The sequence below is a fragment of the Remersonia thermophila genome, chromosome 2 (genome assembly GCF_042764415.1).
Source record: "Remersonia thermophila strain ATCC 22073 chromosome 2, whole genome shotgun sequence".
NCBI lineage: Eukaryota > Fungi > Ascomycota > Sordariomycetes > Sordariales > Chaetomiaceae > Remersonia > Remersonia thermophila.
Genome location: NC_092218.1, coordinates 3,764,515 through 3,789,061, shown reverse-complemented (window position 1 = coordinate 3,789,061; position 24,547 = coordinate 3,764,515). Strand labels below are relative to the sequence as shown.

The 24,547-nt window shown below is 60.8% G+C and overlaps 5 protein-coding genes across 5 annotated transcripts; 4 read left to right on the top strand and 1 right to left on the bottom strand.

Moving 5' to 3' along the window:
- Positions 1 to 3,547: 3,547 nt before the first annotated feature.
- Positions 3,548 to 4,683, top strand: VTJ83DRAFT_2498 (uncharacterized protein; the record flags this gene model as incomplete). Its single annotated transcript, XM_071008774.1, has 3 exons — positions 3,548 to 3,577; positions 3,674 to 3,788; positions 3,875 to 4,683. The coding sequence occupies 3 exons, from the start codon at positions 3,548 to 3,550 to the stop codon at positions 4,681 to 4,683; spliced, it is 954 nt and encodes a 317-aa protein (XP_070869038.1).
- An 8,140-nt stretch (positions 4,684 to 12,823) lies between these two features.
- Positions 12,824 to 14,527, top strand: VTJ83DRAFT_2497 (uncharacterized protein; the record flags this gene model as incomplete). Its single annotated transcript, XM_071008773.1, has 1 exon — positions 12,824 to 14,527. The coding sequence occupies one exon, from the start codon at positions 12,824 to 12,826 to the stop codon at positions 14,525 to 14,527; it is 1,704 nt and encodes a 567-aa protein (XP_070869037.1).
- A 1,380-nt stretch (positions 14,528 to 15,907) lies between these two features.
- Positions 15,908 to 17,643, top strand: VTJ83DRAFT_2496 (uncharacterized protein; the record flags this gene model as incomplete). Its single annotated transcript, XM_071008772.1, has 6 exons — positions 15,908 to 15,925; positions 16,085 to 16,132; positions 16,274 to 16,346; positions 16,419 to 16,498; positions 16,594 to 16,962; positions 17,047 to 17,643. The coding sequence occupies 6 exons, from the start codon at positions 15,908 to 15,910 to the stop codon at positions 17,641 to 17,643; spliced, it is 1,185 nt and encodes a 394-aa protein (XP_070869036.1).
- Positions 17,644 to 18,791: 1,148 nt separating this feature from the next.
- VTJ83DRAFT_2495 (uncharacterized protein) lies at positions 18,792 to 20,762 on the bottom strand (the record flags this gene model as incomplete). Its single annotated transcript, XM_071008771.1, has 1 exon — positions 18,792 to 20,762. The coding sequence occupies one exon, from the start codon at positions 20,760 to 20,762 to the stop codon at positions 18,792 to 18,794; it is 1,971 nt and encodes a 656-aa protein (XP_070869035.1).
- Positions 20,763 to 21,590: 828 nt separating this feature from the next.
- VTJ83DRAFT_2494 (uncharacterized protein) lies at positions 21,591 to 24,233 on the top strand (the record flags this gene model as incomplete). The annotated part of the gene is made up of 4 exons (XM_071008770.1): positions 21,591 to 21,722; positions 22,117 to 22,260; positions 22,319 to 23,989; positions 24,060 to 24,233. The coding sequence occupies 4 exons, from the start codon at positions 21,591 to 21,593 to the stop codon at positions 24,231 to 24,233; spliced, it is 2,121 nt and encodes a 706-aa protein (XP_070869034.1).
- Positions 24,234 to 24,547: the final 314 nt, after the last annotated feature.

The following is a 24,547-nucleotide window of genomic DNA, read 5'->3' as shown; positions in this document are numbered from 1 at the left end:
CATGGGTCAATGGGGAAAAGATCCTTCAGGAACCTGACATGGCCCCTCCCGCCCATCCATCCACCCACCCATCCATCCATCCGTCCATCCAGCTATCCCTCTGTCTCCGGGTGAATGGGCCGTGTGGCACGGATCGGATGCCGCATCGCATTCGCATGGACGCCAGGATCTTGACAAAGTCTCCGGAACTCTGCAGGCGGCCCGGGGGCGGTGTGTTTGGAAAGACGCAACCGAGGTCTTGGTTAGGTAGCCGTCAGCAGGGTGGGAACGGCATGACGGCCCAGTCCCAACCCGTCTTTTTATATTCTGCGTCTACTGTGTATACGGGTGTAGAACCGACGCTGCAGGCCCTGAGCCCGCGGGCGGCGCAAGATGGCCACCGCGCTGTCGTCCGCTACGATTCTGTGCCGGGGAGCGGTATGCCAGCTCATCGTGCAGGAGGCGTGTGGAGCAGCACTGCCCAAGGTGAAGCGCGAGCCCAAGAGAGAGCGGCGGGCAGGCATTTAAAGCCTCCATGGCTGTGCCGGTGGCCCTTGTCCCAACTCTTGCGGTTCCTTTGTCCGGTTTTTCCTCTCTGACGCCCATGGGAAGCTATCCCCAGTCCCCGCCCCTCCCCGCCCCCCCGCTAGACCACCACCACAGAGCCCCGGTGCGGCTCTTGGAAGGCGGATCGAGCTTCTGCGAGCCCGCCGGTCGAGATGGGCCCCTTCAATGCGCTCCCCCGAGCCGCTGCCATTGGTGAGTGGACAGGGCTCGGCCATGTCCAAGCAGCCAATGGGTCCGCCGGAAGGGCCCATTCCCACCTCGCGGCTGGTCGGTAGAAGTGGGTACGTCACCGGTGTCCCTCCGGGCTGAGATCCGGTCCAGAGCCAATGACTACGAGGCTTTCGCAAAGAGAACGACGCTCACACCCGATGTCGAGTCCCGGCCGAGTCCCGGCCAAAGTCTTGGTTCGACGGAACGCCGACAAGCGCGACGCATATCGACGACCCGGGGCCGGGTCGGCAACGGTCGACGTTGGGCTTCAAGGTCAGGCCGAAATCCGTGAACCGACGCCCTTCTCCAGAGCTTGCTGCGTGCGTCCTATCACGGAGCCTGGAAGGGTGTCATGTGTGCAGCTGCACGACCGGACCCCCCCCCCCCCCCCTCTCCTCCGACGCAGACGGTCCCGCCCCATTCATCAAATCCTGGCATGTTTCTGTGCGCGAAAGCCATGCATCCCAGCCCAGCTTTTGCGACGCGCCCGTGGCCTCCCGCTTCGATGCACCAGAGCCGAACGGGAAACCTTCTGGCCCGGTACGGACCAAATCGGCGACCATGTCCACCTTGTGCTGGCCTTTCGCTTCTCGCCACCCCTCTCGACCGGAAGCCTCTTTTTTTTTCGTGGCTCCCGTTCGCCCCGGTGGGGAGACCGGTCGAGAGGCTTCAGAAGGCTTCGCGATGGGGAGGGTTGCGCGGGAAAAGTGAGGTTGTGCGCCCGGGACTTGCGAGCAGGGTCTCAATCCCCGTTTGGCCCCCGTCGCGGGCTCTCGGGCGCCCAACCCTCCCAGCCGAAACGCCACAAAAGGGCCTGCGGCTGCTTGTTGCGATGCACGAGACACTGCATGTTCTGCTAACGTTGCTTGAGTTCGGGACGGCAATGTGCCTCATGGAAACGGGCATCGATTCTGCCCGGTGGCTGATTTTCCTTTCCTACCCCAGGCGAGCTGCTCTGGGCCTCGCCGGCGAAGCGTGCGTTGTTGCTGAGGCCTCGTCGCTGCCACACCACCCCCGACCCAATCCGTCCCACACGCCATTCGCGCACCTGAGCCACCTGAAGTGTCAAGTGATCGGGCTGCAGCTGCATCCTCTAAGGATGAGACATCCAAGAAGCTAGGAGGGGTGCAACATGGCGGGTGGGGGGGGGGGGGGGAGGGACAGGGGGTTGTCGAGGACAGGAAGAGGCCAAGACAGGTCAGTTCAGGTTCAGAGAAGAAGATCATGCCAGATCTGGAGAGCGTGTTGATCCAAAAGGAGCTTGTGGAGGGTGGGCCGGCGATGCGGGCGTCCACTCCATGTTGCAGGCGATACGGGTGATGCGACGGGCAACGCGCCGGGTTGTGTCCGGATGCACCAAAGCGGCCCGAGATTCATGTCATGGAGACCGACCGGGGGGAGGAGGGGTGGGTGGAGGGGAGCCAAACAGGAAGAAACGAAACATCCACGATGAAGACCGACGACGAGGCAAAGACAGGGGCCCTCCGGGCCAACGGTGGAGTCGACTGCCTTTTCCAGGCATGGCGTTTCGGGGAAGAAGCAGGGGAGAATACAACGAGGCCCGTGAGAAGAGGAGGGCCTAGGCCGGGAGCCTGGACCCGGATGGAAGGAAAGCAGTTGTGTTGTGTCGGGCCTAGCTTTGCTCACTACCTACCTAGGGAGGTACCTACCTACCTACCGAACCTATGGAGGTGCCGGGCAGGGACCTACCTGGGGGAGCAGGCCCAGACATCCAATGCTTGCTTCTTCTTGGCGTACTCGGTACATGGCCCGGTGTACACTAACTACCTACGTACCTGGCGGGTAGGGGGCCTGCCGTTGCTGGTGCGCTGGTGTGAGGTGAGGTGGGCTGCCCCGGGCCCTGCCCTGCCCTGCCCTGCCCACTGGACCTCAAGGTGTACCGACGGCTCAGCGTGCCCGCCGCCCGCCCGGGGTTTCGGTGGGACTGTGGCCGCTTGTTTAGGTTGCGACTCTGCGACTCCCGCTCCACACGCTCCGCACCCAAAAAGACGCGCGCTTCGGACGGCTCGCGTGTCTTTGCCGCCCTGGGTCTCATTCTTCCGTCCACCTGTCAACCACTCGCCCCTCCGGCATACCAGCGTCCTGAGATCGGGCCCCGGGCTTGTCTCGTCCCACCGCGGTGCTCATGCGCTGAAGGCGCTCTTTGTCCCTCTCGCCTCCCGTCCTCGCCCGGGGCAGAAAAGGGGCCCCCAGCTGGAATGTCAACGCTCGTTTGATCCTGTTGTTCGTTCTTCGCGTCCTTCTCTTGCCCTTCCTTTTTCGTCAACGCTTTGCGCCAGCCACGAGGCACATACGCCAAACAACGCTCGTGAAGGCTGTGCATCGTCCATCCAGCACCGCGCACACCTCTTTTTCTCCCTCCTCGTCCCTCCGTCCCAACCTGCCCGGAATCCGCATTGTGCCTTGAGGTTGCCGTGCCATCTCTCATAATCTTGACCTTCAACCTGCTTGCTTCCCGCTCGCTCACTCACTCCCTACCAATCCTCCTTGCTCGCGGCCTCGTCGCCTCTACACACTACCTATATTGCCCGCGACTCGACTCTCTCTCTCTCTCTTCATCTTTGTTTTTGTTGCCAACCGACGCCCTCGTCCTCGGGAGGACTTTGCTTCACGCCTTGGCTCTCTCCATCCCCCTCTCGCGCCTTGTTGATGCCCCTCTGCTGCCGGCTTATGACGCACCCCCTCGCTTCGCCATCTCCCTTCTCATCCTCATCCTCATCCTCACCCTCATCCTCGCCGCTTCGGCGGGATTGGGAGGTTGATCCCCGCCATGGCTTCCTTGTTCAGTGATTCCGAAAGGGTAGGCTATTCCCCCCCCTCTCCGTTCGCCCAGATACATACCCCGTTGAGCCCCTCGCGCTTCTTGCCTGGCGCTAATCGCAAGCCCCTTTCGCAGCGCTTCATCTTGGCCGAAATGATCAAGCTCAGCAAGCTGGATGTGAGCATTCTCGTCGAGTTTGTCAAGGAGCACCGGATCCAGCCAGACTGGATGCACATGCAGCTCCCAGTAGGTACGTTGTCTCTCTCTGGCTCTCGGTGCCTCTCGAAGCCTCCAAAAACAAAGGGAACCCCCGCGCGCCTAACAGTGCCGCCATAGGACGCAACATGGAGCAGTGCGTGCATGCTGCAGAGGCCATGCTCGACATGCCGATCCAGCCGCCCATCATCTCTGCGCTCAAGCGGAAATCCCTGGAAGAACCCCCAGAGTTTGCGGCAGCGAAACGGCAGGCCATGTCGTCTGGTCAGCCGTCGCCGCACCCGCTGCACGCCTTGGTGTCACCGCCTGCGGCCATCCAACAGCGGCCGAACGGCAGCTCGCTCGCTTCTTCCTCGGCGTCCACGGCGCCCATCTCCTACGTCCCGCCCACGCCGCCCAATCCCGCACCGACCCGCCGCCCGCGCGGCCGTCCTCCCAAACAGCCCCAACCGCTCTGGCAAGCGTACCATCCCATCGCGCCATCGGCCACACCTTCCCAACCCCATAGCCCGGGGGTGCAGGCTCAGACGCAGCCGCCGCGCCGACTCTCCGCCCCGGCGTTGCCCGATCCAACGCCCAAGCGGGAGACGCTCCCGCGAATCGCACCTCGCCCCGCAGCGGGAGCCCCAGCATCGGCAGAGCCGGCCGCCCAGTCACCGTCGCTGCCGAGCGTCGATTACCAGCGTTGGCGGGATGAGACCATGCGCAAGGACTATTACCAGGTCCAACCAGCGGACCACACCCTGCGAGACCGCCCGCAGTATCCGCCGATTCTTCCTCGGCCAGAAAGCCCCTACCCGCCGCCCAGAGACATGCCACGCACCCAATCGACGGAGCCTCGACAGTACACGGCGACCCCTCCCACGGGCGCGGCAGGGTCCTCAAGAAAGGCTAGCCACGATGCATCATCGGAGCAGAACAGGACCTAGCGGCCGCGTGCCGAACCTGCTGTGCAAACACAACCCTTTCCCCTCCCTCGTTTGGTGGACTACGACAGGCGATACCCAGAGCGTACAGGGCCGGAGGCTTGCTCATCTCTTTACCACTCTTTGTATCGGAGAGGAGCGGGGTTGAAAAACACGCCACGGCTGCATTTCCCGGAGTACCGGACTGGGCCTCTTCGACGGGCGGAGGAGGTATTTGGACACACGGCCTACCGCGGATCCCTAGGAACGACGGACACCCCAAACGACAGCACGACCCGAAAAAGAAAAAAGAAAAAACACGATGTAACGGCCTCTCTGACTCCGACAAGTCTCAAGATTTTCTTTTATTCGATCGGGCCATGTGCTCAACGAAACGAAGCCTCCAACGAAAGCCTTTGGGATGTCGTGTTTTCCCCCGTCCCGCGTTGGGTCACGCCTTGACGAGCAAGCAACGATTCTATAATACAGTCGGAAAGGAACAACCCACGCTCATTCCAGCCGGCCAGTCTTACCTTGTCTCTTATGTCTCCACAAATGCCCGACCATTTTTCGCAGGATGTTTCTCTGTCATCTTTTCTTTAGAAATGGCCTTGGCCAACCATATCCTCACTTGCCTTGACGAATGTCCCTTTCATGATGATGAGCAGGTGGTTTGGGGCGTGGATGTTAGGGGTGAACCAGGAGGCCGGTTTTTTTGCTTATGGAGAAACGAGCAGTCATGCCATTGGATGTGTAAGATGAATGCATGTATGTTTTGCATGGGCGGTTGTATTGGCTGGGAGATTGAGGATCGTTGGGTGATGAAGGCTTGACTTTGTTAAGCTTTAATTGTAATATATATTGGCAGAAACGCTCGTCCCGTGGCTGACCGGCGGGGCGGCATTGCGATTGGGCATCCTGGGAGGACGTTCATGTTCAACGTCTTATGGAAGACATTCCTACCATCCTTCCCCCAAAGCCTTGACATTCTTGCCCCGGGGTTAGGGATGGAAGAGGTAACATCAATCCACCCTGTTGGTTGGAACCCTCGAGCTGTCTTTTACTCTGGGGTTTTGGGGAGCTGGCGGTTGCCGACCCGAACGACACATGACGAAGCTTGGACGACGCCTCCCGACTCCCAACATGTTCTACCGCGTGGACTCGTCAGCCAGAAACGCTTTGTCGTATGCTTCATTGATTGCATAACTTCCCGGCAGGACAACCGCCAAGGTGAGGACCTCACTTGCTGTTCCTGCCAGATGCCGCCGGTATCAGACCTGATTTGCATTTTTTTTTCTTCGTCAACCACAGCCTGATTTAAACGGCCCAAACGCTTCCTTTCAAATGGCCAACCGGTAGTGAGCCCATTGGGCCTTTTAGCTGACTACTTTCTCTTTTTTCTTTTCCTTGTATTGTTCTATGGGTTGGGGTTGCTGTTGCTGGCCGTCGCCCTACGTAAGGAAGGACGTTCAAGCCGTCCCAATTACACGCATCATTGAGCCAATCAACCTGGCGATGGTGGCACCTGGATCGATAAGAGACAACAGATGCCGTCCGACCAAGGACCTTTACACAGTATGCACGAGAAGATCAAGCCTTCTCATGCTCTGACATCTTTGAGTGAGAACAAACTTCCGCCGAGTTCCCCGAAGAACACTTGCCTCGTGTAACAAGCCCCCCCAAGACATACATCCCCACGCTGCCATCTGCAATCACCACTTCAGCATCACGTTGTTTGGCAGGGATCCGGCATCGTGAAGCCAACGAAACAGAGCCGCCCAAGGGGCCCAAGAAGGCCCAGGGGGGTTCGGATCTCCCGACGACCAACAGGCAAAAAAGCAGCCCGAGGCTTTCCAAGACTGTCAACGTCATTGGCCATCGCCCGCCCTCTTCATCAAGCCACCTCCCCCAAGAACTCGTCCAGCACGTGGTTTTTCGTCCCCCATGTTGTAAGCATCCGCCGACAGGAAGCTCGTCCAACGACTCGCGCCAGGAACGTTGGTCCCCTTGCTGACCCGGGGTTACTATAGAACGGCGTGCATGGATGATGATGTGCTGCGCATGATGGACGAATAAAACAATGTGGATTGGATGGTTTTCGGTGGATCGGTCGTGTAACCCACGACCCCCTCTCTACCCTCCGCCCCCCCCTTTTTTTTTGTCTTTCTTTCCACTGACCTTTCCCTTCAACAGAGAGCCATCAAGGTGAGAGCACAGGAGGTGAGTGCGGGGGTGAGGGGAAACCGGTTATGAAAGGCAAATATCTGCCGTGGCCGGGCCACCCCTGGACGAGGCTCACATGTAGTAATGATGAAGTCGAGGATGGCAAATTCTTGTCCGTCCGGGCTCGATGTCGTCTTGCAAGCGGAGCTTCACGTTTTCTGCAAACCTTTCGTCATGGGGTTTAAGACGGAATGATTTTCTACGGTGGCTGATGTTCTGGGGGTGCTGTAGTCGAGGTGAGCAGAGCCAAGAGGTGTAGACAGAACGAGGACGACGTTGAGGACTGAAGTCAAGACGAGCCAAGCTTCCCCTGACACATGTTGACAGGGACCTGTCGTGAATTGTACCATCGGTGGAAGATCCAATTCTACAACTCTGGTCCATGTAAGGACCATCCTCGCTGTCTTGGTGGTTTTTTCTTATTGCCATTCTCCACCAGGCGTTTCATGACCTTTGTTCACGCGACGCCGAGCGGATTGACTCTTCGCGCGAACAAGGAGCCAGGAATCTACAACTCCCGGTCAGAGAGACCGAAGGCATGCCTGCCATGCCAAACGGCATTGTTGGGCGAACCCTCCTCGCCACGCCTTTGGTTGGCCGTCATCACAAGGTCACTCCCTTCCAGGGACACCTGCCAAAGCAGATCGTGGAGACAAGACGTCAGATCATGAGCCCAAATCCGAACCCGGGGACCGCTGTCGTGGCAGACTCTGTCAAAACTGATGGAATCGAGGCCCGCGGCCGGCCGCGAAGCGAGCCTAGTCCAGGAACTTTCAGATCCCCAACCTGGGGCTTAGCTGTTCGTCACATCGACCCTCGCGGCCCTCTGTCGAGTCCCACAGCGGAACACGGAAATAGTGATGGCATCATGAACGCAAACCCTAAACCCGGGCACCGCCGTCCGCAATGGCCGTTGAAAGGTGATCGAGACTCGCTTTCGGTCTGAAGGTGAACCGCGGGGGGGGGGGGGGGGGGGGGGGCTGGACCGGGGCGGTGGGTTCGCCCGAGCAAGGTTCGTCGTGCCTGACCAGCATGACAAAGCCCTTAGGAAGGATCGTGGCGTACAGTCCTCCTTGAGAGCCCTTCTCGATCGTAGGATAACATGGACTGACCCATGAGCTGATCGACTCGACGGTTGGCCACCTGATCCCTGGCGATAAGGACGGCACGCGGACCAAGGGAGACAAGGTCATGGCGACAGCGGCCTCACCGTTGGTGGCCCGTCGACCAGAGTCATATCGCATCTCTTGCGTCCAATCAAGGGCATCCCGGGCCTTCCGGAGACCCGGGCCGTTGAAAGCACATGGGGGCGGGGAGCGAGGGGGAAGAGCTGAGGGGGGCAAGAGGGACAAGGGATCAACTACAACCGTCAGCACCACGAGCACGAAATGGGAAGACGACGACATGGCGCACTCCTTTTTTGGAAACATTCCAAGCCGTGATCCATCCGCATTCGGCAAGCCCCCCCTCACGCCAGCTGCTGATTCCAGCCGCATGGAGGTGACAATGTGACGAGATGGGGACGCAGCTAGCGAGCTAGGCAAGAGGTCCTGCATGCAACGGAACCCAGGACCGGGTTTTCGACCTGGCAACGGCTCCTCGAGGAACCCGGTTGCAAAGGATCTTGCTCACGAGCGTCCCAAGCTGAGGTTCCCCCAGCGGGGGAGGAGGGCGGGAAGACGATGACGAGCTCCGGAACCGGCGCCGCGGGTGGGACATCTCACCGCCAACGGGCCAGCCATCTCGCCCGTTCCGTGAAATCCGTGGTGCAGCTGCCAACGGCACCGCCGCCCGCGTGACTTGGGCACGTCGTGAGCACGTTGCGGACGGGTCGAGATCGGAAACGTGGGGACGAGAGCCCCTCGTACGAACGACACATGTAGGGCGGCCGCGGTGGAGAAAAGAGAGCGATGTCACCGTGGGCATATCGCCATCCCGCCCAGGCCATCCTCCTGTTGGTACGGCGAAGGGGTTGGTTAATTAACCCAAGAGCCCGAGGAGCCAAAAATATCGACGGCGAGCAAGACGGGGGTGGGATCGTGTTCGTCTGCGTCGGTGTACCGCTTCGGTGGGACGACCCGCATGCGGCCGCCGTTGCAATCGCGCGGGGGGTTCCTCCGCCGCCGCCGGCTGGTACGTGCAAGCCGTTCGTGACGAGCGAGCTTAGGGTCGTGAGCCTGGTTGCGATGGAGGCGAGGGAGCATCTCACAACCGTATCTCTGTGCAACCCAACCGGAGAGTGGAGCAAGCAAGAAGGACGGCGGCCGGGACGGGGTGGCGCGGCGAGGCAGCGCCTTTGTTGTTTAGGTGACCGACCGGCGCACGACGGACGGGTCAAGATGAGACAGATGAGACGATGGGCTGTGGCTGCGCCGGGACCGAGCTAGGTTTCCATATCGCATAGATTGCTGTAGCATCTTGAGCTGTGAGCTAACGGGTGGTTCCGGTCTCTGATTTTCCTGGTTTGCGTGGATTCTGCGATTTCGTTCGTCTTTCGCATCGTTTAACCGTCCCGACCGCCCCAACCCTCGCCAGGCATGCCATATTTAGTAACCCGGGCCTTGGCCTCGTACATCGGGGGGAAGACAGCAACGCTCGTGAGCTCATGTCGGATGGTTTGCTCTTTGCCGCATCGAGATGGGCCGTGTCTTTTCTGTCGTTGTTCAGGCTTTGTTTCACCGAATGAAAGCGGCGCGCACTGCTGGCTCCGAAGCGGAGGGTTGAAACATGCAGTCGGCAGATCGACGTTTTGTCTCTGGCACACGTGGGAACAGGCCACAGTGCCGCGTTCCGTAGGGTGAAACAAGATTGGACTGTGCGCTTCCCGTTTTGCCCTAGCAACTGTCAGCGCGACGCAGGTACCGAACGTTTGCCGAGGCGGGGGGCCCACATCTGGTAGATGTTAGGGCCGATCCAACGGTTCCAGCTGCCTTCCAAGAATAACGTTGGGTCAGCCAATCTCGGGAGTGTTTTTCAATCTCTCGGCTCCCGTCGTCTTTAGCTACAGTAGTCTCGTCGCAGCACTACTGCGTACACACCTACTGCGTACCCGCTAGCTGAGCACCGCGAGATGGATGGGTTCATCGCCCGCGCCGGTGGCGTTTCATTGATCGGAAACAGAGGAGAACCGCTCCGGAGGAGGTGGCTTGATTTCCACGGTGCTGGGTTACGTCAAGCCTGCGCCGCGTCACAAGGCTGACATGACAACACGGCACAGAAGGAAGAGCGGCGATCCATGGTAGAGACAAGATCAAGGTCGCAGCAAGGGCTCAGCTGCGCAACAACACCATCATCGCGGCCTCTGATTTGCAAATGGCCTTGCTCTCCGCCCCCCGCACTGGCGACCTTCCTTTCCGCGTCACCCAGCCGAGTGGCCGAGCAGCCCGCTCACGCAACAAAAGCCCGCGCACGTCGCAAAACTCCATCGCGCGGGGTTCGGGTTGGGTACGCTAGGCAGCTATCCCGAGGGGTTCCTGGTCAACCTTCTGCCGGCTCCGTGCGCAATACGAAAACCGATCGCTGTTCTCCGCTTCATCTTGCAGATCCAGGCTTGGTCAGAAGAGTTGTGAAAGCCCCAACAAACGTGACATGACCCTCTCGAGCACTCCCCGCAGCTGCTGACGTGGTTGCACCTCTGCCGCTGCTCTGCGACTATGCCCATCGCAGCTTAGGTCCCAGGAAACTGCCCCCCTCCTGCTGCAAGATGGTTCTGATCCGTACGATTGATGCCCACGATCCTGAAATAACTCCCGCCGTTGCTGTATGATCGGTGCAGTACCATATCTCGTCGGATCCTGGAGACTTGTGTCTGCTGACGGCGGGAGGGGGTTGAGCTCGATGGGGTGCAGGGAACAGGTCAGCGGCGAGAGCTCCCCATGGGCGCTTGGGCGCGTGGGCGGCTGGCATGGCATGGTAGGGTATGGCATCACAAGCTTCCGAATCGGTTCAGGTTATGCCACCATGACGGAAGCGTACCGTTATGTCAGTTCCACTGCCTCGGTACTGCGTACACGCCGGGCTCTCACGGGTTCCTGGAGAAACGGACACCTTGCGGAAGAAGAGAAAAAAAATCACCATCAAGGCTTGGCCAGAGCGTGCTCTTGAGTAATAATGCATTGTCCCTGAAGCTTGCACATCGTCCACAATAGTCAGCTCCTGCTGTGAAACGTCGCCGCGATGATGCTCTGCTGCAAAGGTGACTGGGTTGCCTAGCAGGAAGAGGCCTCGCGGCTTGAAGAGTCACAGAGCCTGGTGCCTGACACGGACAGCCAAGAGTATGATTGCATGCCCTCCCTCCCGTCCCCGTAGCAGTGCGTTTGTCAATACGGTGGGTGGTTTGCGCCCCGGCGTCGGGCTCCGGGACGCGGGATGGGCTCTCGAGTCAGTCCGCCAATAGTGAGCATCCAGGATCCCCGAGCTGGTTTCATGCGTGGGAACCGCCGTGGACCCCAATGGCAGTTAGCCCCAGCTGCGGTCTGGCCAAGCTGACCTGGATTGGTGGACTGCGGTTGAGGCCGACACAAACTCAAGCGTGCTCTCGCTTTCTCTCATCGGAAGCACGTGCGTGGATCCTTTTTTGTTGTTGTCGAGAGCGTGCAGGCCTAGCACATCCAAAGTAAACAAACAGCTTCCCAACCCGGCTTGTCGGCCGGGCTTCACGGCGCACGGCTCCCCAACGAGGAAGCCAAAGCCGCCGCCTTCGCTAACGGTTTGGGCGGTGATGCCGACGGTGCGCTAGACATCCGCCACGCTAGCATCGCGCTCTGGTCGACCTCGATCTCTGGCGGGTTTGCTTCTTTCGGAGCCAAGTCCAAGCCTTCCCCTCCAAGGTTGATGTTCAGTTTTTCTTTGCCAACCTGGCCAGCCCAGGGCCGCCTCTCCCGAAAAACACCCCTGTCGTAGCTTAGCCCCCGGGTGGGCCCCACGGGGCAGCACCAGCGGTGAGATCCCTGTCGGCGCCGGGGTCGGGCCCCTGGTCCAGTCCCGAGACGATCCGCACACCTCTCCACTCGCACACCCACCACGGCTCCCGCGAGCTGGACCCTGGACTAGGCTCAGGTACGGCAAATCCAACCGCAGCTGCGACGTCCTTGGTTCCCAGGACCTCGACGGGTCTGCCCTCGGGGGTGGAATGGAGATGCTCCACGCGGGTCGGGGACGCGTCTGTCAGGTCTGCTTCTGACCGTCTGAGGGTTTTTTTTTTTACTACATCTACCCAGGGTCCAGCCCGCCGTCGAGGCCCGTACGTTTTCTTTGCCCGTCTCCAGCATTTCCTGTCGTTGTACGCGTCACACCTCGTTCATTACTGTTTCTTGTTTCTGTTGTTGCGGTTGCTTTGATGTTGCCGGCTTGGCCACGCTCACTCTAGGTCACTCGCACTCCCTTGTTGCTGACCTTTGGTTCCTTCCTTTTTTTTTCCCCTCTGGCTACCTAACCTCCTGGTCGTTTTCTCGGCAGGCCAGCTACAACCATACCTAGGTACGGTACCTAGGTACCTTACAGTCTGTCACTCTTTTCGACTGTCGATCTACATCCACCCCAACACTCTCTCTTATCGACCCCTCCGACTAGGACCGGGCTCCAAACAATCTTTGGTTGGCAAAGCTCCGTGCGTTTCTTGGAAGAATTGGGGCAGGTTTCATCCCACAACGGCTTCTTGGACGGCAGGGAGCCGTGGAATGCAGCGTGTTTCGTTTCCAAACTGCAGTGACTTGAGGACCCGCATGAATACGGAGAACGAGCCGACCCGGGAGGAAGACGGGGTTTGACAGGAAACACACCCCGGACGGTTCACCAAAGACGCAACGCAACGCTTCTCCATCGCTCTGGAGCAACACCCTCACTACCATCGTTCTGCCACGGCCAACTCGACGCTCTCTGTCCGTCTCTCTCCTTCAGCGCCCCTCGACGCCACGGATTCAGGGGTTCCGGAACAAAAATCATGGCAATCTCCCCGACATTGCCAGCCGTGCTGGGCGCGGCTGCTTTCTTTCCCACCTCGGCGGCCCTCGCCATGCAGATCATCCTTGCCCGGTCACCAGCCGACCATGCGGCGTCGGTAAGGTCGGCGGCCTCGGTGTCTGCTTTCTTTGAGGCGGTTCTGTTTGTTACCATTCCCCTCATCAGCCTTTCCTATGCCTCCCGGTGGGCCCCCAACTTCGAGCAGACGATGTGGCTCAGGTATCTCTGGCTCGCCGGGGGGTTCGTTGTGTGCATCGCAGCCACCATTGCGGGGATAGCCGCCGTGGCTTGTCTCGGCCGCGTTGACGATGATCCGCAGAGCACCATCGTGGACAACAGGGCGGGGGATCTCGTGACCGGCTCCGCGATCGTGCTGGCCCTGGCCGCCGCGACACAGCTCCTCTTCTTCATCAGCCACCTGATCGCCGGAAGGGCGCCGGCGGCCCCGCAGGAACCGGCTCGCCCCAGCATGGAGGCCAAGCTGGGTTCTCGCATCAAGACGGTCCCTTACCAAAAGACCTCCCCCTTGCTCAAGGAGTACGGCAGCAAGTCCTTTGACTCGTCCAGGCCCCCCGGGTCCAGCAGCAGCCGCTCGGGGTCCGAGACGCTGGTTTCGCTCCGCTCGTCCATCTCGCACGCCATACGGCCCACGTCATCCAAGTCGCGCTTGATATCGCACAGCCGCATGTCGTCGCAGTACGCATCCTCCTCGGTCATCGACCTGTCGATGCCGCCGGAGGCCCGGACTCCTCCTTCGCGCGCAGGCGACGAAGAGCAGGGGTTCGACTCGTGGGACACGTCGGCCGTCGCCCCCGAGACCCGCCAGACCGTGATGGAGCAGTCTTCGTCCCCGGCCGCGTCGCCGGCTCAGGCGCGCGTGAGCCGCTTCCTCGAAACCATCCCCGCCAGCCGGAGCCCCAGCCCGGCCGAAGCCGTGGCTGCCGCCGCGGTCGCGGCAGCGGAAGCCGCCTCGGCCGCCGCAAAAGCCGCCGCGGCCGTCGCGGCCGTCATGGCCGAAGAGAGCTCGTGCCCGCTGGAGCCCCCGCCGCGCTCGGCGGCCCGGCGCAGCCGCAGCTACAGCCACATCTCTACGCGAGTCATCGAGGCCCAGCGGGCCGCCTTTAACCCGCCCATGGCCTCTCCGACCGAATCCAACATCCACCCTCTGTTCCGGTCCGACTCGCCCCTCCCACCCCCCAGCGCGACCCCGGGCACGGTCGTCGTCGCAGCGCCCAACGCGGGGCAGGTCATTCCGGGCCAGAGCGTCCGCACGATGCGCAGCGTGCGCCGCCTGCGCAGCGAGAGCCTGCCCCCGCAGCCGAGCCCCCTCAGCCGCGCCCAGTCGTGCGAGTCGTTCCTGCAGCACCGCCACCAGAAGATGCTCGAGCGGAGGGCGGAGAGCCTGCTGCTCTCGCCGCAGATCCGGGAGGAGGACGAGGGCGTTGTAGGCACGCCGGGGCAAGGACAAGACCCGGCGGAACGCAAAATGACACCGCCGATTCCGGAGTGGATCCTCGCCGCGGGGCAGCGGACGAGCCTGACGGCGTACCAACGCCGGAGGTCGTCTCAGTCATCCTGGCAGTCGCAGCTGCAGCGGCAGCAGGAAGCCAAGAGGGCAGAGGGTAAGCCGGCGGCGACATCATCAACACCATTGTCACCGTCATCACCATCGTCATCGTCATGATGATGGGCGGCGTGTGCGGCGCTTGAATATTTCCCTTTTTATGATGAATTATGACGTTTCATTTTTTTTGGGGGGGAGGGGGGGATCGGATGGGTTGGGGGAAGAGGATCCGGTCCGGGCAACCTTCATTTTTTTCTTTCTCCCTTTCCTTTCTTCGTGGGAAAATAAGCTGGTAGGAGCGTCACCTGAACCGCACAAACAAAAAGTGTGTGTGTGGTTAGGGAGACCCGGGATACCGGTGTGATGGGTTTTTGTTTGATATCTTTTAGCGAGGCGTTCCGGCTTGGGTGGGAGGGGAGAGACCAATAAGTCTGTACATAGGCTGGAAAAGTGGCCTGCGCTATCGGATGCGCTTGAATCAGTATATATACGTTCACCCCAAACTGTAAATTGACTCTACTTTGTATGCCTGAGCTGAAGGGTTTGCGAGATTGCACAATGGGAGTGTTGTTGTGTTGTTGAAAGAAAAAAAAGGGGTGGAGCAGGCTCCGGTTTGGGCCATCCAAATCCGGAGTAAACAAAACAAAACAAAGTGGGGAGACTAAGTGGGCAATGAACAATCCTATGCTGTGCCCTACGCTAAACCATCGCGGACGTCCTAATCTGAGAGAGCAAGATGTGATGGGTAATGTGGCGAAATAGAAGAGGTAGTGTCTGGTTTGATGTAACTACCTACCGACCTACCTCTCTCAGATACCCTACCTTACTTCAGGTGCCTAATTGGGTAGTTGTGATGCATTGATGCACTGCTTTCATGGCGGCTTGCACCGATGCTGTGACATGACGTTTTTTTCTTGTGTGTCTTGTCAAGGTCAGGCCACCCAGGCAGGCAGGGCCCAGCTGCTCTTGAATCCTTGTCGCAGATCGGGACCGGGCAGGCGGGCAAGGGCAGCCTGAACCACGGTAGGTAACAACTAGGTACCTACCCTACCTAACCTACCTACCGCCCAGGCATATCTTACTAAGGACCAGCGTTGCTGAACCTTACTCCATGCAACCAATGTGGCTTCGAAAGGTGGGGCTTAGGCGACAGCCTGCCGCGTGCGCCCGCCCCCCACCCCCCTCCCTCTTCCTCTCCCACCTTTCCCTGCCCCACTTTGCCCGCACCGACCTGGCCCGTCGGTGGCCTTCCAGCTCGACCGACCTCTTAGGTCCGGCGCCAACATCACCTCTACATGGTCCTCTCGCCACAAATCCATCAGAAATTGGACTTAACCGCCGAGGCTGTTCCAGCTTCTCGTTGTTTTCCCACCAAACCACCAACCCGGAGACCACCCTCTTTCGGAACCCATCTCGATTTCTCTCGACCTTTTTCCATCTCGATACCCCTCCGAACCAACCACTTGCCAGAGGCATCATCCGAGCACAGCACTGCCCACCATGAAGGTGACGTTCAAGGTATACCAGACTAGCAACCCACGCCGCACCCGCCACGCCCCAAAGAGCCTGGTGGTTGGGGCTGCAACACCATCTCAGGCCCTGCTGCTGCCCGCATCGCGATGGCGACGATGAGCTGGACCCCCCCGCTGACTTTTTGTCTTTTTTGTTTTCGTCCAGGACCTGAAGCAGCAGAAGTTCGTGCTCGACCTCGAGCCGACCGACCTCGTACGTCTGCCCCTCCCATGACCATCCACCCAGGATGAACGCCTCTCCGCCGCCCGACGTCGTCATCTAGCCATCCCGCCATGCCTCTGCCGATGCTTCCTTCATCGGCTCGCCACCAAGCTCATCGCTGACGGGATACAGATCTCCACGGTCAAGCAGAGGATCTCTGAGGAGCGCGGCTGGGACCCAAAGCTGCAGAAGCTCATCTACTCGGGTAAGCGACCAACGGGCCGACCCGCTCCCCGCTGGCCCCCAGCATGCGCCACCTGCTTACACTGTGTCACAGGCAAGATTCTGAAGGATGAGGACACGGTGGAGACGTACAAGATTGAGGAGAAGGGCTTCGTCGTCTGTGTGGTGAACAAGGTGTGTGACAAAATCCGAGCTCTGGGCGCGAGCGCGTGTCCCGCGCAGGGCACTCGGCAGCCGTTGCTGATGAAATTTCTCCCACCCAACAACAGCCCAAGCCAGAGCCCAAGTCGGCGCCCGCCGCCGAGTCGTCCTCCTCGTCTGCGGCAGCAGCGGCCCCAGCCCCGGCGCCCGCCGCCGTCCCTGCTACCCCCGCGCCCGCGCAAGCCTCGACGCCTGTACCTCCTGCTGCCCCTGCCCAGACCACGAGCGCCGCCGCCGCCGCTCCCGCCACGCCGACTCCGACCCGCACCGCCGCCTCCGAGAGCCTCTTGGGCGACCCCAACGCCCTGGCGATGGGCGCCGCGCGTGCCGAGGCGATCGCCAACATGGAGGCGATGGGTTTCGAGCGTTCACAGATCGAGGCCGCCATGCGTGCGGCGTTCAACAACCCCGAGCGCGCTGTCGAGTATCTTCTGGGTGTATGTGGGACCCCTGGCGCCGGCAAGAAAAAAAACGTGTTGGGTGTTGAGCATCGCAGCTTCGGAAACTAACGATCCTGGTAGGGCATCCCTGAGCACCTCCAACGGCAGACCGCGTCCCCGGCTGCTGCCCCAGCTGCTCCTGCCGGCGCCCCCGCCGCTGCCGCCGCCGATATCGATGATGACGGCGACGTGAACCTCTTCGACCTGGCTGCTCAGCAAGGCCGGACCGGGTCCCGCGGCGCTGGTGCTGGCGCTGCCGCCGCCGCCGCCGCCGCCGCCGCTCAGGAGGGCCTGGGCAACCTCGACTGGCTCCGGTCCAACGCCCAGTTCCAGCAGCTCCGCCAGGTCGTCCAGCAGCAGCCGCAGATGCTCGAGCCCATCCTGCAGCAGCTCGGCGCCGGTAACCCGCAGCTGGCCCAGCTCATTGCCCAGAACCCGGACCAGTTCCTGTCGCTGCTCAGCGAGTCGGCCGGCGACGACGATGCCCCGCTCCCGCCGGGAGCTCATCAGATCTCGGTGACCGAGGAGGAGCGCGATGCGATCGAGCGCCTGACGCGGCTCGGCTTCACACAGGACCAGGCCATCCAGGCGTACTTTGCGTGCGACAAGAATGAGGAGCTGGCGGCGAACTTTTTGTTTGATCAGGGGGATGATGACGATGATATGAACCTTCAGTAAAGGAGGGGGGTTCTTTTCTATGTTCCTTGGAGTTGCGTTGGGAAAGGGGGGGAAAGGCGGGGAGGAGAAGCATGGTTGTTTCGGACGCCGGGACCTTTTGCTCTGGAAGGTGGAATAGGGGGAGGAGTTTGGTTTGGGATGGGCTAGACGGTCCCACCCCTGGAAGTCTTGCTTGTCATATGCGCGCTGCGGCGCACAGGAGAGAGAAGGGAGAGAGAGAATGGAGGATGGGTGTTCGATCTGGCAGCAACAGTATGGCGGTGGACGGGGAAAGGCGGCCGTCGAATAGTTCTCTCGCGCACGAAAGGGATAATGAATGGCCAATGGATTCGGACGGGTTTTGGCTTGAGTCGGCTTGAGTTTTTATCACGCGTCTTTGAGAACGAAACGGAGCTATGTGGTTTTGCTTTGATCAAGTTCTTTCTCTCTTTTTCTTCTTTTTTTTTGTGCATGGATGAAGCGGGAAACTTTTGTTGCGTTGTGCAATGACGCTCCGATGAGAAGGGGAACGGGACTTGAGGAGAAGAACGACTATCTAGTATATACCTAGGTACGGATGCCGCACAGCCAAGGGTTGGGCCGTACCGGGCCCCAGCCTATGGAGTTTCGGCTGCCGGAGTTTGCTTGTTGAAGCCGGAGAGCAGAAGACGACAGGCGGCGCATCTGCGTTCTTTGCCCAAATGATCCATGAGCGAGCGGACATGCCTGCCCTTGGGGGACCATAGGAAACATTCATCTCCCGGGGAACGACATGACATGACGACGACGACGACGGACCTATGATCCATGCTCGAAATGAACTGAATACCTAGGTAGTTGCAGTGCTGATCCCGAGCGCGATGATGACGACAACGATGATGAAGCGTCTTGTCGCATCAATGCGAGGGATTCAGGGGTTGTTTTTTTGGGGGGGGGGAATGATGATGCCTGAGCAACGTCTGCCTGAGCCTTTCTAGAGTATAAAAACGAAACAATGGGTATCAAAAGACATCGACCAGCCCCGAACCTTCAGAGAAACCTCCTTTTTTTAACCATACCGTGCGTACCATTTCCCGTTCCCTACCGGCCGCCAACGTTTCCTCCGCCACTTTTCCCGTTTGCCTTGCTTTCTTTCTTTTCTGTTTTTTTGTTTATTTTTTTAGTCAATATCAAAGCCCCACGACGGCGGGCGCCTTCTTCTTCCTCCCCTTCCCGCGTCCTTGCTTCCCGCCGTCCGCCGCGCTGCTCAGCGACGCCAGCACCTCCTCCTTGCGACGGCGCAGCTCCTCGGCCTGCTCGTCCTCGAGGGCCTTTTGGCGGGCCTCAAACTCCTCCTCGGCGCGGCGCTGCTCGGCGTAGATGGCCTCGGTCGACTCGTACTCCTGGCCCGTGGCGCGCTGGTACTGCTGGATGTCGATGGCGACCTTCTTCTCGCCGACGAGCGCGGCGTTGACGCGCGCCGGGTTGACGCGCTCCTCGCGGTTGAACTTGAGCTTGATGTGCTTGCGCGTCTTGCCCTTGAACATGCGGCAGATGGTGTCAAAGTCGGTGCCGAAGGCGGCCAGGGCCTTGTAGAAGAGCTCCGTCTCGTCGTCGGTCCACTGCTGCGGCTTGAGGTTGCGCCGGAGGTAGGTGGCGGTCGTGGTGTGGTGGGTGAAGTCGTTCTCCTCCACCTCGATGAGCCGGTCCGCCTCCTCGCGCGCCCGCGCGTGCCGGTCCACCTGGAGCGACCGGTGGTCCAGGACGATCTGCCCGTTGATGATCTGGTACGTCTCGCCGATCGGCGCGCGCGAGGCACGGCTCTCCTCGTCGTCATCCTCCGCCTGCTCGCCCTCCGTGGCGGGCGTCTTGGCCGAGGCGCCCTCGGCTCCGAACTGCGGGGTTGACCGAGAGCCGCCGCTGGCATCGGTGGGCGTGCCGGTGGAGGCCTCGCCCGTAGCGGCGCCCTCGGCGTCCTCGCCGGCCTGCAGGCGCTTCCTCCTCTCGTTGTAGCGCATCCTCTTTTCACGCTCGCGCTGCATAAGCTCGTCGTGCAGGCTGAACTTCTTGCCGATGTGCATGTCCTTGGCCAGGTCGGCCATCTTGACCTTGGTGATGTCGATCTCGACATGCTCGGCGTCGGGAGGCGTGGGCTGGCGCTGGGCCCGCGGAGGCCGCCGTTTCTTGGGCCGTTCCGCGCTTCCTTCGCCATTCTGCTCTCCATCCTCGTCGCCTTCGGCAGACGGCCGCTTGCGGGCCCGTGCCGCCTTCTTCGGAGCCGGCGGCTGCTGTGCTTCCTCGCCGCCCTCGCTGGGTGTCGGAGCGACCTTCTTCCGCACGCGCCTGGCCGGAGCAGCGCCCGTGCTTTGCTCGCCCGACTCCTCGGCACCTGCGACGGGGACTCCGCGTTTCCTCGCTCGTTTTGCCTTTGCGGGCTGGGGAGCGACATCCTCGGGTTGCGTTCCAGCCTCGCCGGGCGGCTGCGATGGCTCGCTCTCGGCGGAGGATCCCGACTCCGGCGTCGGTATGCCGGGCTCAGCCACGAGACGTCGATCCGCACGGACAGGCTGAGCAGCCGGAGCAGGCACCGCCTCGATGGTCTCGGCCGTGGCGGGGGTGATGTCGGCGGGAGGCGAGGTCTCCGCCGGGCGAGACGGGGCTTCGGCGGGCTTGCTCAACGCCTTGACCTGGTCGCCTGCAGCATGTGCTTGTGCAGTTGCCTCGACGACCGGCAGTTGCGGCGAGACTGGGGTTGGAGCCTCAGCGACCGGCTGGACCGGCTGGACCGGAACCCGCTCGGGCTCAACCGAGGCCGGGTCGGGGCGAGGCGCTTCCGTCGGTTGTGTCGCCGTTGTGCCATCTGTTCCTTCTGTCGAAGCCGCCGCCGAGCCTAGCGCTGTGCTTGTTTGGTCTGGCGGAACGCTCGGTGCTGATTCGACTTGTTTTGCGCGCACCTGTGCGGTCGCGATAGCGTCCTTCTCACTGGGAACGGATTGCGGGGCAGGTGGCTGAGGCTGAGAAGACGATGACTCCCGCGGTGCGGGGGTCGAGGCAGTCGACGGGTCGGTGGTGGAAGGAGGCTGCGACGGCTGTGACGGTGCCGAGGGGCCCGGCCGACGAACGGCGGCTTTCGGCTTGAAGGCGGACTTTTTGTTTAACATATTGCTGTGATGTTGCCCCGCAGCAGTTGTCGATGGTTGCCAACGGCCACGGCACGGTTGCGCATTGCCCGGTGAGACACCAAGATGTTTCTTTTTGAAAGAAAAAAAGGCCAAGGGGAGGAGAGCCGAGCAGAGGCGCTTTTTCTGGTGGGATTGTGAGCTGCTGACCGCGTGCCAGCACGTTGGGTCCGGCTGAATCAAAACATCAAAAAGCAGACAGCGACGTCGAGAGGGAACTGAAGAGTCAAAAGATTGCGATGCAGAAGTGCGCAAGGTGGAACAGAGTTGAAGTGGGGCGCCTCGGACGGCTTGCGAGGCTAAGACCGAAACGGAATGGTTCCGTTCGTGCAGCAGCGAGAAATGGAGCGCTTCCCTTTTTCCTTTTTCTTGGCGTGGATCCTGAGATATGGGTTCTGGGTGGAGCCCTGCAACCTCGAAAGGGTCCGTTCTTTCTCGTCCCTCTCGTTTCCCAAACCCGAACAACAACGCACGTTCCTTTTCCATCGCATCACGGCCAGAACTCGGCCTCCTTACTTTCATCCCAACAAAATCTTTCATTTCCACCGTCGCGCGTCGCACGATTTCTCGACACGACGCGTCGTCTGTTGTAGCTCCCGGTTTTCCGGGCTTCGATTTTTTTTTCCCCTCTTCTTTCTCTTTTCTTTTTCCTGTTGGCCGTCTGCTCGGTAACCCCTGGTCCCCCGTCATCGTCGTCATCTCCCGCTCTCGGCTCCCTCCCACCACCTCTCGCCGCTCCTCGCCCTTCTGATGCCGATTGCCACCTCGCCCTCCGCGTTGCCGAGTCCTGCTGCCTTCACCTTGGCCAAGATGGAGGACAGAAAGAGGCCGGCGTCGGGCGCCGTTGATGATGCCGCCCCGCCGAGCAAGCGACAAGCCGTAAACGGTAGCAGCCGCTCAAAAGACGACTCGGCCGATATGAAAGAGGAGGCTTGGATCGAGGTGAGTCACCGTGTTTCGCGTCACGTTCCCTGCGCTGCCATGGCCGCACGGCGTCGCCGCGCCCGTCTGCGTCCTCGTCGTCATTTTTCCCCCTTCCTTTCCGGGAACACACAAACCACAGCCTGCCCTCGGTCGGACGGTATGCCGCCGTCGCGCCGGTGTGTCGTGGATCCGTCCCTGCGGCGGGCCCGGGGCATCCGACGCGATGATCCTGCAGCGCTCCTCGCCTTGACCGTGGCTAATGCACGGCTTGCTGCCAACAGCACGCCCCGGCTCTTCCAGGAATCTCCATCTTTCCCAAGCTTCACACCTGCCCAGCACCATCTTCACCTCGCTTCTTGTTCGTCGCCATGCTCAAAATGGGCCGACGGGTCGGCTGACTGGGTGTTTCCAGCAATATCAAAAAGGCGCCATCTATCGCCAGATGCTCGAGTACAAGCGCGAAAAGCTCAACCTCGAGAGCCGCGTGCAAGAATTGGAAAAGAACTCGACGGATCATGACGACCACATCCGGATAGTAGATGCCTGGGTCTTGCAGGTTCGTTCCGACCGTACACATCCCCCGCAGCCGTCGGTACCCAGCTGACCGTCTTCAGCTCCTACAAGAAATCGAGCTGCTCGTCGAAGGTGCTGTGCCCTCTGCCACTGCAGACGGCCCGGCTCCGGGATCGGCCCTCGCCTTCGCAGACAGCAAGGACTTCCAGCGCCACCTCGCCGACAAGGGCAAGGCCCTCAAGTCCAAGACCGATTCCATACTCAAGCGCCTGTCGGGCGCGCGCGGGCCCGTCAAGCCCGAAGTGGCAGAGCTCGAGTCGCAGGTTAAAAGCCTCCTGGCCCAGCAGAAGGAGTTGATGGTCAAGGTCGACAGGCTCGAGGCGCAGAACGCATCGCTCTCGGAACAGTACGACAAGGCCACGCTCAAGGTGATCAAGGCGGAGCGGAGGCTAGATCGCGCGAGGAGCGCCCAGGTGCAGAAGCTCGAGCAGCAGGCGCTGGCAGGGGCCACGTCGCACAGCACAGCCAAGGATGAGAACGGCGCAGGCTCTGGCGCCAGCAGCGCCGAATACGAAGCGCTGAAACTCAAGCATCAGGAGGTCGCGGCGGTCGTGGAGAAGCAGAAACAACAGCTCGAGGCCCTGCTCGCCGAGAACAAGGCGCTCACCGAGGAAAACTCGACCTTCAAGATCAAGAAGGAGGCCGTGACGGACGAGGAATACGCACGAACCGACGTCTTCAAGCAGTTCAAGCAGCAGAACGAGGATCTGATCAAGCGCATCAACCATCTGGAAGCGACCAACAAGCAGCTGCGGGAGGAGGCCGAAAAGCTCCGCGGCGAGAGGACGGAATGGAAGACCAAGCTCGAGGCGGAGGCCCAGGCCGCCACGGCAGAATTGGAGGAGCAGATCCAGCAGAAAGATCAAGATCTCACCCGCATCCGCTCGGCGCGAGACGAGCTCCTCGCCGAGGTGGCGATGCGCAAGGCCAGCCAGGAGCAGGAGAGCACCGCGCTGGCCCAGTTCAAGGAGCTCACCGACACGCAAGCCGACCGTATCGCCAAGCTCGAGAACGAGCTCGATCGGCTACGACCGAGCGAGGATACCGCCATGACGGACCCCAACCCAGAAATCGAGGCGCTTGGGGTGGAGGAGCTGCGGCAACGATACCTGAGGCTGGCGAAGGAGTACGAGGATCTCAACAAGCAGCTGCCGCTGCTTGAGAAGTCGTACAGGAAGTCGATGGCGCTGGCGCACAGCAAGGTTATGGATCTGCATGCGCTTGAGGAGCGGATCGCGGTGCTCACGGCCGAGAAGAGCAAGGCGGACCAGAAGTACTTTGCGGCGCGCAAGGATGGGGACATCAAAGCTGGCGAGATCCGGGTCCTGCGGGCACAGAACAGCAAGAGCTCCGAGATCATATCGCAGCTCAAGGATGTCGAGAACCAGAACCGAGCTCTCATCAGCAGCCTCGAGAAGCAGATCGCCGCTTTGAAGCAGGACATTTCGACGGCACAGTCGGAGAGGAAACGGTTGGAGCTCGTTAGCGCCGAGGCCACGCGGAGGGCCGACTCGTGCAAGTCGCAGATCGCGGGCCTGACGGAGCTGGTCAAGGCCAAGGACGCCGCCGTGGCAACGATGAAGGAGCAACTGCTCAAGGCCGAGACGGAGCTCGAAAAGGCCAAGGCGGACGTCAAGGAGATCACCAAGGACTGCAACCGGTGGAAGCTCAAGTGCCAGAACAACACCACCGAGGAGGAGGAGGCGCTGAGGGTGAGTCGTCGTGCTGTGCCTGCCTTCTTGTCGCGTTCCGGTTCCAGATTGGCTAACGTTTTTGTTGCAGAACCTTGTCATCTGCTCGGTATGCCGGAGCAACTTCAAGAACACCATCCTCAAGGGATGCGGCCACGTATTCTGCAACAATTGCGTCGACGACCGCCTTGCGAACCGCATGAGGAAGTGCCCCAGCTGCAACAAGGCGTTTGATCGATCCGACGCCATGCCGGCGCATCTCTGAAGGCGACGACCCTCCCCCCCCCCCCCCCCCCCCCCCCTCTCGCTGCGCCCATTTCGTACCATGGAACGGGGAAGAAAGCCCCGTGGGAGCTGGAACGCGGCCGGCCGGCATGGCGGCGAACGGAGCTCCCTGGCGCCAGAGGCCGCTGGGGATTCGCCACGAAGGGCATGCATGCGTGTGTACGAGCGAGCGTTTGTTGGATTTTGTGGACTTTTGTAATCTAGTCATGTGAGATGAGGGCGCGTCATGACTTGGTGGAATCGAGCATCTTGAGCATGGGCTGGTTGCCCAAGGGCCGGCCGGCACACTTTTTT